This window comes from Anolis sagrei, chromosome 6 (genome assembly GCF_037176765.1).
Source record: "Anolis sagrei isolate rAnoSag1 chromosome 6, rAnoSag1.mat, whole genome shotgun sequence".
Classification (NCBI taxonomy): domain Eukaryota; kingdom Metazoa; phylum Chordata; class Lepidosauria; order Squamata; family Dactyloidae; genus Anolis; species Anolis sagrei.
Window position 1 is genome coordinate 70,423,395 of NC_090026.1, and position 16,604 is coordinate 70,439,998.

At 39.7% G+C, this 16,604-nt stretch overlaps 1 protein-coding gene across 1 annotated transcript in view; it reads left to right on the forward strand.

The window, feature by feature from the left end:
• The window catches only part of MATCAP2 (microtubule associated tyrosine carboxypeptidase 2), a 32,471-nt gene extending 18,308 nt beyond the window's left edge, over positions 1-14,163 (forward strand). Inside the window, exons 3-7 of the mRNA XM_060781617.2 lie at positions 494-637; positions 2,344-2,476; positions 4,727-5,032; positions 6,838-6,935; positions 9,234-14,163. Coding sequence (XP_060637600.2) covers positions 494-637; positions 2,344-2,476; positions 4,727-5,032; positions 6,838-6,935; positions 9,234-9,395 — 843 coding nt within the window. The 3' untranslated portion in view covers positions 9,396-14,163. The remainder of the gene's footprint in view (positions 1-493; positions 638-2,343; positions 2,477-4,726; positions 5,033-6,837; positions 6,936-9,233) is intronic.
• The last annotated feature ends 2,441 nt before the right edge of the window (positions 14,164-16,604 follow it).

Here is a 16,604-nt window from a genome sequence, read left to right on the forward strand (position 1 = left end):
GACGCGCCTTCTTCTTGGCACGTTTCTCTCTTTCACCCTCTATTCGTGCCTCTTCAAATTCTACAGCATTGCTGGTCACAGCTGACCTCCATTCCCAGCTGGCTTGATTCACGAGGCATTCAGAACCAAAGTGGAGGTTTTGAAGTCCTCCTGAATGAGGCCAGTTGGGAATCACATAGGACTGAGCCTGGAGGAATGTGAGCAAGATCCCCCAAGGCCTGCCCAGGAGACAGGATCCATGGAGAAGCAACAGGAACGATTGGGTCATCAGCTGGGCATTGCCCCATCTTCTCTGGGTGCCACAAACCCCTGAGATTGATTCCACCACTAAGAACAGCCTACATCCTGGTTCGGCCTTCAGGGTTCCAGGTTCTTCCATTATTTTAGAGATGGATTATTGTAGTTTGTTGGCAGAAGCAAACACCATGACCTCCAGTTAGAAGTTGCAGGCTGTTTAACTTTTATATCTCTTATGCTCTTATTGCTTGTACAGGCGATCAAAATTATGGAACTGACTTTGGAAAAATATGGAAGCTATGAAAATTTTGAGCAAGCCACTGGAGGAAGCCTGCTGCCCAGAAGCCGTATCTGGAATCATGTCCGGAAATATATGGTGAAAGAAGGCTGCCTTGGCGAGGTTGGACTATTTACTGGAACATCACCTAAAGCTATAGCATCAAAGCTTCCTATACATCCCTCCATCACATCTTTCTTTAATACATCTTAATATTTGTTATTAATAGGAAAACACTGCTCTTGCTGCAGATGCCCAGTGGTATTTCGAAAAAGTTGTGGTCATGACACATTTGGGTCCTTTTAGAACAGTGGTTCCCAACCATTTTTTTTTACCAGGGACCACTTGGACCAGGGAACACACTCCAACATTAGTACCAAAAGGGTTATGAATCAGTTTTTGGTCAACTTTAGATTCAGTTTTGTTATTTGGGGTGCTGATTCAGAAAATTGCATTGGATAAACCACATAAGCTCAATTTTCTGATACAGAACATATGCCACCTAGTAGTTGCCATCTACTCGCCCACAGAAAACCATATTTAATAATCTGGAGCAGATGTGGTAGTAATAATCTTTTGTAGGTAGTCAGCCTCTCCTCTCCCAACATCCCCGTTGCCTTAGCACTCTAAGAGGGTTTCGCAAGACCGGTAGAGCTCATTGCCACATGGTTTCAAGGCAACAGTGTAGTAATGGTGAGGCCACAGATCATATTTTCATTCTTATGGACCACTGCTGGTCCACTGTTTTAGAAAAAGGCCCCATTGAGTATTTTCATGCTGGGTCGTGACAGAATAGAAAGAATAAGTGGGAGAAAAGTTAGATAATAGCGTGTTTGAGCAAGGGATGGACTGAGATAGATATTATAGCCCGGGGCATTTTAAAACCAGTGTATAGCATTCCTATGAATTTTAATTTAGATATTAATAGAATGCATACCAGGACCTTCTTGCTTGATGACTTGGGAAGTGATATGAAACAACTCTACAGTATGGCAAAGTACTTTGGAAATTCTTAATGTGTGGTTTGTGCAGCATGCTTCTGTCCTATCTATATAAATAAAAACGTAATGTTCATTTGTGGGATTAACATAACTCAAAAACCACTGAACGAATTGACACCAAATTTGGATACTATACTCCTAACAGACCAATGAGTGACCATCACTCATAACTCTCCCCTGAAAAAAAGTGGAAAGGACTTAAAAGCCCCAAAAAGCTAAATGATGATACAGGAAAAAGGGAAGAGGGAGGGAAGGAAGGGGAGAAAGAAAGAAGGAAAGAGAGAAGGAAGGATGGAAGCAAAAAGCAAAGTAGGGATGGAAAGAGGTAGAGAAGGAAGAAAGGAGAGCAAGAGGAAGGAAAAGAAAAAAGGGGGGAAGGAAGGAAAGAGGGAGAGAAGGAAGGAGAAAAGGAAAGAAAAATGGGAAGGAAGGAAAAAGGGAGTGAACGAAGGAGGGAAAGAGGGAGGGAAGGAAAGAAAGAAGGAAGGCTGGAAGTAAAAAGCAAAGGAAGGCAGGAAAGAGGTAGAGAAGGAAGGAAGGAGAGAAAGAGGAAGGAAAAGAAAAAGGGGAGAAGGAAGGAAAGAGGTAGAAAAGGAAGGAAGGAAAGGGAGCGAAGGAAGGAAGGAAAGCTGGAGAGAAGGTTGGCCACAGCAACACGTGGCGGGTACAGCTAGTAGGAACACAAGAAAGAAAGTTTTAGACAATTCCCACTTGAAAAATGGAGGAAATGAGGTATTTGAGGAAGGAGATAAATAGCAAGTATACAGAAATGAGAATGTGTCTAAAGCTGGGAAATGTTTAAAATCTCAAATCTCTGTCTTTCTTCAGATTGTAGTTCATCTCTCTGAAGACTTGCTTTCTCGGGCCTCAATGACAGTGGTGAATGGCCGCCCGACTCTTACTATCAATGTCTCCACTGCACGAGAGCATTGGTTGGAAGGAATGCTGAGGCATGAAATAGGTACCCAAATAATGTGACTGCCTATTCTACAGGGTGTTTCAAAATCAGGGACCCAATTTCAAAGCAGTTTATGTCATGGTGGCAACATGCCATAATTACACAAAAAGTTACGAAAATTGTTTAAAGAGTTATTGTCTTTGAAGACTGTTTGAAAGCTTTAAGTAGTCCAGTGGGCAGCAGCCAGGTTTCTAAGTGGAGCAACTCACAGAGAGCATACAACCCCTCTGTTGAGCCAGCTTCACTGACTGCCAGTTTGCTACTGAGCAGAATTCAAAGTGCTGGCTTTAGCCTATAAATCCCTAAATGGTTCCGGTCCAGCTTATCTATCCAAATTTATCTCCTTCATGAGCCAATTAGAGCATTAAGATCAGCTGAGGAGCTCCTGCTCTTGGTCCCACCACCCTCGCAGGGACAACTGGTGGAGACAAGAGACAGGGCCTTCTCGGTGGTAGCCCTTCAGCTGTGGAACTCCCTCTCCAATGAGTTCAGATCAACCCCCTCTCTCCTGATATTTAGAAATTTATTTAAAACGTCACTCCTCAAGCAAGCATTTGTGGAGTGAGATGAAGCAGTCAAGATAATTTCGGGATTGGTGCAATGTCAATTGTTCTATATTTTATGTTTGTTGATATCTCAAATTTTACAGTTTACTGGTTTTAATCTATTGTATATACTATTTTAGTTATGCATTGTATTTTATATTTTGTGAGGCATTGAATTTTGCCATTTACTTTGTTGTGAACCACTTTGTGTCCCCCCAGGGGTTGAGAAAAGTGGTATATAAATGAAATCAATCAATCAACCAATAAATTTAATTTTTTTTTAAATTCTGACAACGTGTTAATTGTCAAAGCTCTTCTGGCAGGCGATTCCACAGTTGTCGGGTGGCTGATGAAAAGGTCATAGAGGTCACAGTTGCCAGTTTGGTCCCAGCTGGTTGAAGTAAGCATCTCCCCGAGGACCACAGTGTCCTAAGGGACAGATTGTGCAGGAGAAGGTGATCCTGTAGGTCAGTGTTTCTCAACTTGGGGGTCGGGACCCCTGGAGGGGTCGTGAGGGGATATCAGACGGGTTGCCAAAGAATATCAGAAAACATTGTATTTTCTGTTGTCATGAGGGTTTTGTGTGGAAAATTTGGCCCAATTCCCTCATTGGTGAGGTTCAAATGTTATTTGATTGTAGATGAACTATAAATCTCAGCAACTAGCACTTCCGAATGCCAAGGACTATTTCCCCCAAAACTTCACCAGTGTTCACATTTGGGCATATTGAGTATTTGTGCCAAGTTTGGTCCAGATCCATCATTGTTTGTGTCCACAGTGCTCTCTGGATGTAGGTGAACTACAACTCCAAAACTCAAGGTCAATGTCCAGCAAACCCTTCCAGTATTTTCTGTTGGTCGTGGGAGTTCTGTGTGCCAAGATTGGTTCAATTCCATCATTGGTGGAGTTCAGCATGCTCTTTGATTGTAGATGTACTACAAATCCAGGCAACTACAACTCCCAAATGACAAAATCAATCCCCCCGTCCAACCCCACCAGTATTCAAATGTGGATATTTTGGCCAACTTTGTTCCAGTGAATGAAAACACATACTGCATATCAGATGTGTTTTCACATTGTGATTCATAACAATAGCAAAATTACAAAATTTATTAAGTAGCAATGAAAATAATTTTATGGTTGGGGGTCACCACAACATGAGGAACTGTATTAAGGGGTTGCAGTATTAGGAAGGTTGAGAACCACTGCTGTAGGTAACCTGGACCCAAAACATGTAAGGCTTTAAAGGTCAAAGCCAATACTTTGCCCAGAAATTCATTGACAACTGGTGGAGTGACTTTAAAATGGATGTAATATGCTCACTCCTATTTGTTCCAATGTAAAGCTTGGCCCTCACAGCTAGCTGCGTCCTGATCTGACTCTCAAGAACCTGCTACAGAGTACCTTGCTCCTTCTGCTCCTACTGTGTCCAGGGAAGGAGCAGGAGGAGTAGTGATTGGTTGATGGGTAGGTGCTGAGTAGAAAAGCTCTACCTAGTGCATTGGCTGCAGAATCAGTAGTGTCACTGGGTGTGAGCACATTTATGGACTTACTAAAGTGTTCATCAACATGGCAGTGATGTCCCTGAAAATAGGATATGATCTAAAATGCCATACTCCCAACTACCAAATGTATTCCCTGAAGTTTATTCCATCATTCTCCATATCCCCAAACATACTGATAATTGCATGTTTTTTTTTAATTGCAGGAACTCATTATCTGAGAGGCATTAACAACAATAGCCAGCTGTGGAGTAACTGGAATGGGCGTAGAAAGCATGGGTTAAAACCCATTAACCCCACCGAGGAAGGCCTGGCGAGCCTCCACAGTGTTCTTTTTCGAAAGGATCCCTTTTTATGGAGGGCTGCCCTCCTGTATTACACTGTCTATCAAGCCAGTCAAATGTCCTTCCGAGAGCTGTTTCAGGATATCGGTAAATTTGTCACAGACCCCAATACTAGGTGGGACTATTGTGTTCGAGCCAAGAGGGGCTGGACTGACACTTCCCAACCCGGTAAGGCATTTGTATGATTGTTTCAACTCAAATATTTTCTTTTGAGCCATGTTTGCGATGCAGATCCTACCAAGCTCAAAAAACAAAAGTGCATATTAGGACAGAAAATATCCTTTCAAGCCTCAAAAGGGAAAAAATATTTTTAAGAAGTGAAAGGGACAGCATCCTGGTTGGATATGTAGTAGACAGAAATGATAAAGATGATTCATACAGATGGTCACAGTATGAAGGGGATGCTATTGTATTATTATTATTATTATTATTATTATTATTATTATTGACACAAAAACACTATGTCATAGCAAATGAGATATATATGCTGGATTTTGTATTATTATTATTATTATTATTATTATTATTATTATTGAGAAATGTTGATCATCTGCCTTTTTTAGTATTCACGACCGAGTCCTTGTCATAGGGTCCTTCCACACAGTCATATAACCCAGGATAGTAAGGCAGACAATCCCACAATATTAGCTTTGAACTGGGTTATTTGAGTCCACACTGCCATATATTCCAGTTCAAAGCAGATAATGTGGGATTTTGTTCAGCTGTGTGGAGGGTCCTGAGATGCCACTAAAGTATTGTTGTTGTTGTTGTTGTTATTGTTATTATTTGGAGCAATATGTTGATCTCCTAATATCCACCCTGATCCTAAATGTATTTAGATAAAAATAAATCCCACTGAGTGCAGTAACATGTAGTCTAGACAAATGTGTTTTGTAGTCTTAAAACACAATCCTTTGCATAACTTGCAGAGTGAACTTTAATTTATATTTAATATATGTAAATTTGTTATATGTATCTTAATAGTGTTTTGTTTTATCTCGCTGTTTTAACCATGTTTTAACCTCGAGTCACCAGGAGAGGTGGGAAATAAATATTATTATTATTTGCTATATTTATACTTGCCTGTCTCAACCCCGTAGGGGACTCAAGATGGCTTACATATAAACTCAACAATTAGATGCCAAAAACATGCATAATAAAACATAAGCATTAAAACAATAATTAAAGCATAATAAAACCTTAAAACCAATTATTTAAAATCACACAATCCAATATCATAGTCCGTGGCTGTTCCAATTTGTCGTTGGAATAGTAAATTGGGTTGTTGATCATCTTTTCATCTTTTCTTATTGCATTCAGTGAGATTACTCATTGAATGCTTGGTTGAACATCCACATTTTTAGCCTTTTCCTAAAGGTCAAGAGGGAGGGGGCTGATCTAATTTTACTCGGGAGTTCCATAGCCAAGGGGTCATCACTGAGAAGGCCTTATCTCTCGTCTCTGCCAGCTGCACCTGCAAGGAGGTGGGACCAAGAGCAGGACCTCCCCAGAAGATCTTAACCTCCTTGCTGGCTCATACCTGTCATGTTTGGACAGGTAAACTGGGCCAGAACCATTTCAGCTTTATAGGCTAAAGCCAGCAATTGTTCTCAGTAGCAGACTGTCAACCAATGGAGCTAATGCAACAGGAGGGATGTCCTCTCTTTGTATGCTGCTCAGGTGAGCAGCCTATGTTGCTCCAGTGTATATATGATAATGATGCTGAAACAATTATGTAGAGACACTTTTCCCTAAATGTGCATAGTATTGAAGCATTATCCTGTGCTTTCTTTTAAAAAGTGAGGTCATTTGATGAATTCACCTGGATTTTAATCATGTCAATTATAATTTTTTGCAATATACTTTTTAGAAATCATCCTGGGATACTATATAATTTTTGTGTAGACGTACATGGGTAAATGCCTTGCTTTTTCTAAAACATGATATTACCACACTAAATCCAATTTTTTCAGGTTGCTTCAGTAAAGATCAGGTCTACTTGGATGGCATCCTTCGGATTCTGAGATACCGACATTCCATTGATTTCTACTTACTCACAGCTCTAGGCAAGGTTGGTGGAACTGTTGGGTGAATAAACTAGCACCATTATGGAGCACAAAGTACTAAAAATGGTACAACTGAAAGTTGGAAAACAGTGGCATGGAAAAACACAAGCTGTTGTCAGTAGATTAGTGAACAGTGTTGTGGACACTAAGCTTGATTATCTTGAGGCCAGGATTTTTAGAACCATGAAATAAATTGCTCATGGGCTGTATTCAAAAATTGTACCATTTTTTTTCTTTTCACCTAGAAAAAACATACTAAGTATCTCAAAGATAAGAAATGCTGATATTGTCTTTTCAGTAATGCTCCTCTACATCTTCTCACCATTCCCTTATGCAATTTGAAGCCCTCCAGTTCCACCTGAACCTTTTCATGTGGATGGGTTTATGTACACAGTTCTAATGCCCCATTAAATCTAATGTGCACCTCAATTTTGGCAACTTAATTTAGCAAAAAAAAAAGAAAAAAAAAGAAAAAGAAAAGAAAAGAAAAAGAGTGAGCATTAGATTTGAGTAAAAATAGTAAATTGGGTTGTTGATCTCATATATATCTCCTGTTCTAGTTTCCCATGTTTTTGGTCTAGCACAGTGGTTCTCAACCTTCCTAATGTCGCAACCCCTTAATACAATTCCTCATGTTGTGATGACCCCAGCCATAAAATTGTTTTTGTTGCTACTTCATAACTGTCATTTTGCTACTGTTATGAATTGTAATGTAAATATCCAATATGCAAGATATATTTTCATTCACTGGACCAAATTTGGCACTAATACCCAATACGCCCGATATGCCCAAGTTTGAATACTGGAGGGGCTGAGGGGGATTGATTTTGTCATTTGGGAGTTCAATACAATAAGCCTTTATTGGCATAACATGGCAAAGAGTATAAAACATAGTACACGTAATAAAAAAGGGCTTCTCGTTTGCTACACATTCAGTTTGCAGACTTCATTCAGGAATCTTGCCACTGAAAGGCAGCAGCTAAAGTCCTGGCAATTTAAAAGCAAAATCACTTTGTCAGAATCGCTGCGGTTCTTCAGTGAGTCTATAGCTTGTGTTAGCAGGCTGGATCTTAGCTCCTGGTAGAGTGGACAGTGCAGGAGAATATGCGGTATGGAGTCTAGCTGTCCTGTGCTGCAGAGGCAGACCCTCTTGTCGCTTGGGAGGCCATTGAGTCTTCCTCTATGGAGCGGCGATGGCATGATGTTAAATCTAGCCAGCATGTAGGCTCTTCTGTAAGAGGGGTTGGTGAGCTCTGTGATGTAAAAGGCTGGATTTCCCTGTGTGTATGGGATTGCCAAGTTAATAGGTGAGCAGGATTTGTTTGCCAAGCTCAACAATTGGTTGTAGTCCCTTTCTAGGAGCCTCCTTTTGATGAGGGTAGAAATCTCGGAAAAAGATAGTAAAGTCAGGAAATCGCTGTCGTAGCCCAATTCCCCGATCTTTGCTAGGACAGTTGAGCACCATTTGGAGTGGTGGAGTTCGCTCAAGGTGAGTTGAGTCAGAGAGTCGCTGGGACTTTGATAGTGTATAGATAGCCAAAATTTAATGACGATTAGCCAGATAGTAGCCTCAATAGAATATTGCCCAGATTCAAGACAGAGAACTGCATACGGGACACAGTTGGGGGCACCATATAGTTTGTGGAGGAATTTCGAATGAAAAGATCTGATGGCGCTGTTATTGGGGGTTAACCAGATGGGTGCTCCATAGAGAAGTTGTGACATCGCCTTTGCTTTGAAGACTATCATTTGGGAGTTGTAGTTGCTGGGATTTATAGTTCACCTACAATCAAAGAGCATTCTGAACTCCACCAATGATAGAACTGAACCAAACTTAGCACACAGAACTCCCATGACTAACAGAAAATGCTGGAAGGGTTTGGTGGTCATTGACTTTGACTTTCGGAGTTGTGGTTCACCTACATCCAGAGATCACTGTGGACTCAAACAATGATGGATCTGGACCAAACTTGGCACAAATACTCAATATGCCCAAATGTGTGATGGAGTTTGGCGAAAATAGACATTGACATTTGAGAGTTGTAGTTGCTGGGATTTATAGTTCACCTACAATCAAAGAGCATTCTGAACTCCATCGATATAATTGTTCCAAACTTCCTACACAGAACCCCTATGACCAACGGAAAATAGTGTGCTTTCTGGTGGTCTTTGGTGACCCCCCCCCCCCCCAGGTTGAGAAACACTGGTCTAGAACTAAAGATTCAGACAGGGCACTTAATGGTGTAGTGGAACTCAGAACATGTCTGGAGAGATCTCACTCTGGAATGTACTCCTTCTTTTAGGTTTCCTATGAAGATGTGGATCGCCTGAGGACTGTAGGGATGACAGAAAACATGAGGGTGCCACACTTTCTGCACGACTACGGCCGGTACATGGAACATTTGGAAAAGATCATGGAAGTCAATGAGCTCTCCGATACTGAGCTTCAGGATCTTGTGCCCTGAGCCAGCCACTCTTCCATTCATCTGCTCTCTGCTTCATTTTTCTTCTTTGAACTCTGGGATATGTGCTCTAACTTATTTTTATGCCTCTCAAAATTTACATTATTTAAATCTGCTTCTTTTGTTTTGCTTTTAAGAAAGAAAAAATCTGGGCTACAGATTCAGAAGTCACTTATTTTCAGGTTTCTTAAAAGCTAATTTGCACCCTTCTCTCAGGGTATACGAGATGTATATTTACTGTCTTAAATTATAGCTGAAACAAAGTCATATCTTTTAAGAATTCCTTTGTGTAAATTCTACATTATCCTTTACAGAATTGTTTCTGAATTGGTTTATTCAAGGCATATAACTTAGCTATTTCCATTTCAATATTTAATGTTTTTATTGCATAGATTTTCTCATTTTTAAATCCCATTGGCTTGTTTGTTGACTGCATTACTCAGCAATATTCCAACACAGTTTTCAAAAGGTCAAAGAACTTCTATATATTTGTTGTGTCAGCCATCCTTAATGCTGTGTTGTGTACCCTGCTTTCTTCCTTGGAGAATATATTCATAGATGTGTATTTCCTTCCGTTCTATGGAGTTTGCTGTTCTTCACTTCTTGGTCCTTTTCATGTGTTCATATTTTGATTTAGGTACTTCACATCAGAGCTGATATATCACAGGGGGGTAATATTATTGAGAGATCAGCAAGCTGTACAATATAATCTTCTGAAGTACACCTTCTGAGACTCAAGGAAATGTGTCCTTTTTATCTAAGGGAACACCGAGTGCATACTAGAAAGTTCAGGGAAGTTTAGATCCTTTTCTTTGCAACCATGGTCATGGATGTTGCTGCCTTGGAAAAGTCTGGTTGGATCAGAATTTGTTGATTGTGTGTCCCTATAAGGTTGTAATATTCACAATAACAAAAGTTCTACTGACAGTGTCAGTGGGATGCTTTCCCAATTTTTATTTCATTAAGGAGGGGAGTGGTATGTGAAACAATAGCCAACGAAAAATGCTTTCAACCAGAGTTCATTATATTCTGTGAGATAGTGTCATAAAAACATTTCCCTGTGTTGCATAATAATTTCAGTAAAAGGCCCTTTCTTTTCTGCTTGCGTTTTTTAAAAATTATGTAAGAAGGTTCCAAGAGAAGTAAGAAGATGAGAATTAGAATCAAATTTCAGGACAGGAATTTTTTAAGTCTCGGGTCCTTATACATTTGTTCTGTAGAAGCCCCACTTTGTTCTATTACTTGTGTCTAATGCTCAACCCTTTTTGACTAAATTACATCATCAAATTGAGAAGCATATTAAGATTCAGTGACGTGTCAGACTCATGCATATAACATGCATGAAAAGGCCCAGAAGGACCCGGAGACCAGACATAGAGGCGGGGAGCAAAGAGGCTGTTCCCGGTGGTGGTCTCAGGGCTCCATGATGCTCAGAGAAGGAGGAGGAACACCTAGCTGGTTACCTAGTTGTTCCTGCCACTTAGCTACGAAGGAGCCATGAGCAGGAAGCATTGCCCTCCCTGCCTCCCTCTGGGGTGTCTTGCCCATTCATCCCCAAGGCTCAACACTGTGCTGTTCCCAACTAGTCTCAAAACTGAGGAGGAGGATTTGAGGAGGAGGATTTCGTGAATAAGGCCAGTTGGGAACAAGGCAAGGGCGAGGAGTTTGCTATCCTCAGCCTGACAGATGAGCTGCTTCCCAAGTGGACTCATTTATGCTGCCTACCTCCCTGATGCACTTTGCCTTCACCATTAGGCACATTACATTTGATGGCAAATCCATTTTTTGTAATGTACACCATCAAAATTGGGGTGCACATTTCATTCCATGGTGCATATACTCGAGTAAATAATGGGTATATACATTCTTTATTAACCAATGTAAGTTATGCATGGTTATGCCATGAAATGAATGTATATTTATTTTTCTCAATAGAGATGTATCTTCCTTTGTAGTGAACCTAACTTATTTGCTAATCAGTTTTTCATCTGGAAGTAGGTGACTGGTTTCATTGCTAATGGAAGTTCCTTTCTCAACCAGTATCTCACAAGTCTAGGTCACTAGTCTAGGTATCCCTGAACCACTTACCAATATCTCACTTGTCTAGATATTCCTGAACCATTTTGTGTATTTTTCATTTTTTTTCACATGCCAGCACTTCGTTGTTTTGATCTGGGCATCTTCCCTTCTTGACCCATGAGACCAATCGGGAATATGAGCTGTTCCTGGAGAAAGACCATGCATGTGACCAGCATTCAGGAAGGTCCCACAGCAACTAAAGGGTTCATGCCTTGTCAGAAGCATGTTTTCCTTTCTATTAGGATTTTGGTGTTATATAGTCACTACAAGGCAGAACCAGCTTCTCTTCAACATTTTCAGATTGCTCAAATAGCAATTTCAACAATGTTGAATAACTTATGTTTTTTTAAAACTGCAATTTTAACTATACACAGAGTCCCATGAGAGTTTTAGAAGTGAATTTACGGCTCCCTCTACCATACTGTTTATCTAGTGTGGGTTTTTTTTTAAAAAAAAAAATGTGTTTATTAATCCATTTAAGTACAACTTCAGTGAATTAAAGTATAACTTAAACATACCCATCAAAATAAATCCAGGCACAATGAAGGTAATTCCAGTTTGGAAGTTAAAAGTAGATTTGTGGTGTCTATAAGCTTGTAATAAAAAATACTTAACTAGAAGATACTGAAAGTTTTGAATAATCCACAAAACTAAATGCCTAAAAATGGTATTTTGTCAATGGAGTGATGGATTGAAAATAGCATTCCACAGAATACCTAACAAAACTTGGACCAACGCAATAGCCTTAATTTTCTATTATTAATTAACACTGTTTATTTGCGGGAAATTGTGGGATGCATTCCTGAATGCACTGAATTCGGCTGAGAGCCTCCTAAAATGTCTGAATCAACTGCTGAATTCTCCATTTTCAACATACAGACATTCCTTAAATTTATCACTTCTGATTTTGCATGTTTCGATCCACTTCCACTAATTTGCATGAACACTTTGTCAATGTGCTGTAAACAATAAACACCAACAGCCTAAGCTGTATGATGAAAACTAAAGCAGCATTCTACATATATCTGGTTCAGTATTTAATACTGTTTAGTAGGAAATAGATTGGATTGTGGCGCTCAGAGTTGGTGTATCTCTGTGATATAAGGAAAAATAATAATTTTCTCAGGTCTTACAGTAGCACAAACTACTGCTTAGCACCTCCCTCTACTCTGTTTTCTCTCCCTTCTCTAATCTGCTGCTTCAGTCCTTTCAGATTGTACTGCCAGAAACTGATAGGTCAAGAGGAGATTGGCAAAGGTCTTTATCCATAATCACACAGAAAAATAGTGTTGTAACCTTGGGTGGCTCAAGCACTACAGTACCTGAATCATACCTTTCCACATCTCTTAGGTAAAATAATCATTCATTCTTAGGATACTACACTTGGGAACAATGGATTTGTATCAAGAGAGTCTTAAGACCAGGGATGAGAATCACACAGCCTTACAAATGTCTTTGTGTTGTTGTTTTTTTTGCTCCTGGCATTCCTCACTGTTGGCTTTTCATACTAGTGATTAGAGTAACCTTCATACCAAAACGAGAAGGCCAAAAGATTCCCAACCCTGATTATGATAAGTGTGTAAAAGTATGTACACTTTATCCAAAGGCCATGCATTGGTAACTAAAATAATCTGCCTTTGTTTATTTACTTTATATTTTCGTTACTTCATTTTTCTCAAAGTATCTCCATTCGTCTTAATGACTGATTTGTCTTGACTTGATTTTTTAAACTTTGTGAATATCATCAAATCATAATTATCTGTGTATTTTGGTCAGTTAAATGGTTCCTTCGTATTACTCTGTACCTATCAAATTCTTAGTTCCAAAAAGCCATGTATCTATTTTTATACATCCTCGTGTTGCGCGTCAACTGCAGTTGCTTTTTCACAGTGTGATACTAAAGTCTTTTTACTGTACTTGTGGCCATGTGCTGCTCTTTGTGATAGGACTAGAGGTTGCAAATAATAATTGTGATACGGTATTATTTAAATCCAACCTTTCTTGTTTTGCTCCGTTGTTGTAAACCCAATAGTTGTCTTGTCTTCTATCAAAGACGAGATCTCAACTTTAAATTATGTACTATTTACATTTGTAGTAGTCACATCGTTATTTGAGCAAATGAGTACAGTTCAGTACAAATCGAGATTTTGAGAGTTAATATAGTACATGTCATTTAGCCAACTATTTGTTAGTACCAGCTTTATTCTATTTTTACATAAATGTTGTAGATAGGTAATTTGTACACTGTTTTGGGTATATATATATACTGTATATGGTGATAAACATGTTATAAGGTTGAAAGGTAGTACAGCATTTGTATAGGTCTGCCCAGAAAGTCTTGTGATGGTTATATATGACTGATAAGGAATCTTGAGTGTTTTATAGAGCTGTAGTCACTTTCAGTAAAAGGGTGATTGAGTTTAAGGAGTAACAAGATACTGCCAGCTTGAAGAACATTCAGCCCAGGACTCCACAATTAACCAGAGCTCTCACAAGTTACTTTTTATACTAGATGTCCTTATTCCCTGCTCTGCTCACTGCATGGCACATGGAAACTAACTTTTCTAAACTCTTAACAGAAACTTTCTAAGATGTCCCATCCTCATCCTGATGTTCCAGAGCAATTGTACCTCTGGCTATTTCAATATTTCTGTCCATTAATTGGCAATTGTAATAAACACTTCAATGAATACTAGTTGTTACGTCATATTCTCTTCAGATCCTGAGCCCATAGATATTCACACGTCGTCTGGGACGCTTATTGTACAAATATGAAATAATAAAATTGAGTGCTACTTGTACATCCGACTTAGCAAATTCTGGTCTTCCATAATAATCATTCAGTATTTGTTCCAGATTTATTTATTTCGTGTCAAAAGCATTGCACACATAAGTATAAAACTGATAAAAATAGAAGGAGCACAAGGAGCTAAATAATTTTTGAGCAAATCCAGACAACAGTGACTGCATTGTCTGTAGCTTTTAACAATTCTTCCTCTGTACATGAGTCAGGGCATTGTGGACAAATATACAAGTGCGGAGTTGTTTGTTCTGCTCCACAGAGCGCGAGGTGGGGGATTTTTTTCAGTAGTTCCATTTTGCCAGGTTGTTTTTTGATCTGCCCACTCCACTTCTGAGTCTGTTCAGGGACTTCCAAGTTGCCCATTCTTGGTTTTCCCTTGGAGACAGACCCTCATGGGTGACCATCCAATTTGGATTTCCTGGTTTAGCTGCCCAGAGCGATGCTCTTGCTGTTGCTGCGGGAACATTAAGAGGAGTGGTAGTTCTCATGAAGCTTTCCCTTGATTTGAGTCTACTGGGAGGAAGCTGATAGCCATGCAGTGGGTGGCTTTCTCAGTGTTCAACCTTATATCTCTCAATTAGCAGCAACTTCCCATTGCACATCAAAAGCATTGCTTTTGAACATTTGTTCCATATAAAATAAATATATTTAGAAAACTGGATCTGTAAAACATTTTGGATTTTTGGGAAAGACGGAAGCTAATTCAGTGGAATTCCAAGCCTGAGCTTTCATATCCTCCTCCAAGATCTGGCAAGGTTTACCTAGAGTGGGGCTGTGTGTTTTTGCAGGTATAGGGTGATCTCAAATTCTATTTTTTTTCTTTTATTGCTGAGAATCTCCTGAAAGGTAAACTGCTTTGGGAAATTTATTTATTTTATTTATTTGCAGTATTTATATTCCACCCTTCTCACCCCGCAGGGGACTCAGGGCGGATTACAATGTACATATAGACACACAACATATATAGACAGACACAGAGGCAATTTAACTTTTCATGAGGGTATTCTGGCCACCAGGGGAGCTATTGCTTCACTGTCCATTTATGACACTGATGAAGTACTTTCTCATTCTTTGCAGTCTTGCTGGAGATTTTTATGGCATCATAAATTAATTAAATTAGCCTCCCCGCATAGGCGGTATCTAAATTTCCTACTTGACAGATGCAACTGTCTTTTGGGCTGCAAAGGTCGACAGCAAGTTACACAAATTGGTTGGATATTCACTCCGACCCGGGCTGGCTTCGATTTCATGACCTTTCAGTCAATAATGGCTTGATAACTTTGTCCTCTTTTTTTGAAAAGATGGTTGGGAGCTCTGACCTCAGAACACAGTCCTGCCAGATTCAGACTGTAAAACCACTTTAGGAGATGGTCCTGGAGTTTCTAACATTGGGTTGCAACATCAGCTTTGTGAAGGCACAAATACTCTGCAGAAGTACGACTATTTGATCTGCACTAAAGATAATCTGAAGAATTTTTAAAAAGAGAAACATTTATTTATTTATTTATTTGCGATATTTATATGCCGCCCTTCTCACCCCGAAGGGGACTCAGACTTTCCAAAACATCTTTTTACGTGTTACTAATGCATTCAGCTTTGCTATCCACTAACGAAATGCCAAGTGACATCTGCCTTTTCTTCCTACCCTTTTTTGCTCACTACTGTCTCACATGCTTTCAGTCCACATTAAGACATGCACATCTGTTTTTTAAATTGTGTCTTGACCTTTACAGCAACTAACTTCTGCCATGAAATGTTTTTCCTTATGGAATGAATCGAGTCGTGGCAGTTTTTCTTTTCACATTCTGAAAAGATCATTACATCTCAAGATGTGATATATAACTCACTAGAAACAAATAGGAATACAATGTGATGTGGTGGCAGAAAAAGCCAATGGGATTTTGGCCTGCATCAATAGGAGCATAGTGTCTAGATCTAGGGAAGTCATGCTACCCCTCTTCCACTTTGGTTAGACCACACCTGGAATATTGTGTCCAATTCTGGGCACCACAATTCAAGAGAGATATTGACAAGCTGGAATGTGTCCAGTGGAGGACGACTAAAATGATTAAGGGTCTGGAGAACAAGCCCTATGAGGAGCGGCTTAAGGAGCTGGGATGTTTAGCCTGAGGAAGAGAAAGCAGAGAGGAGACATGATAGCCATGTATAAATATGTGAGAGGAAGCCACAGGGAGGAGGGAGCAAACTTGTTTTCTGCTTCCTTGGAGACTAGGACGCAGAACAATGGCTTCAAACTACAAGAGAGGAGATTCCAACTGAACATGAGGAAGAACTTCCTGACTGTGAGAGCTGTTCAGCAGTGGAGCTCT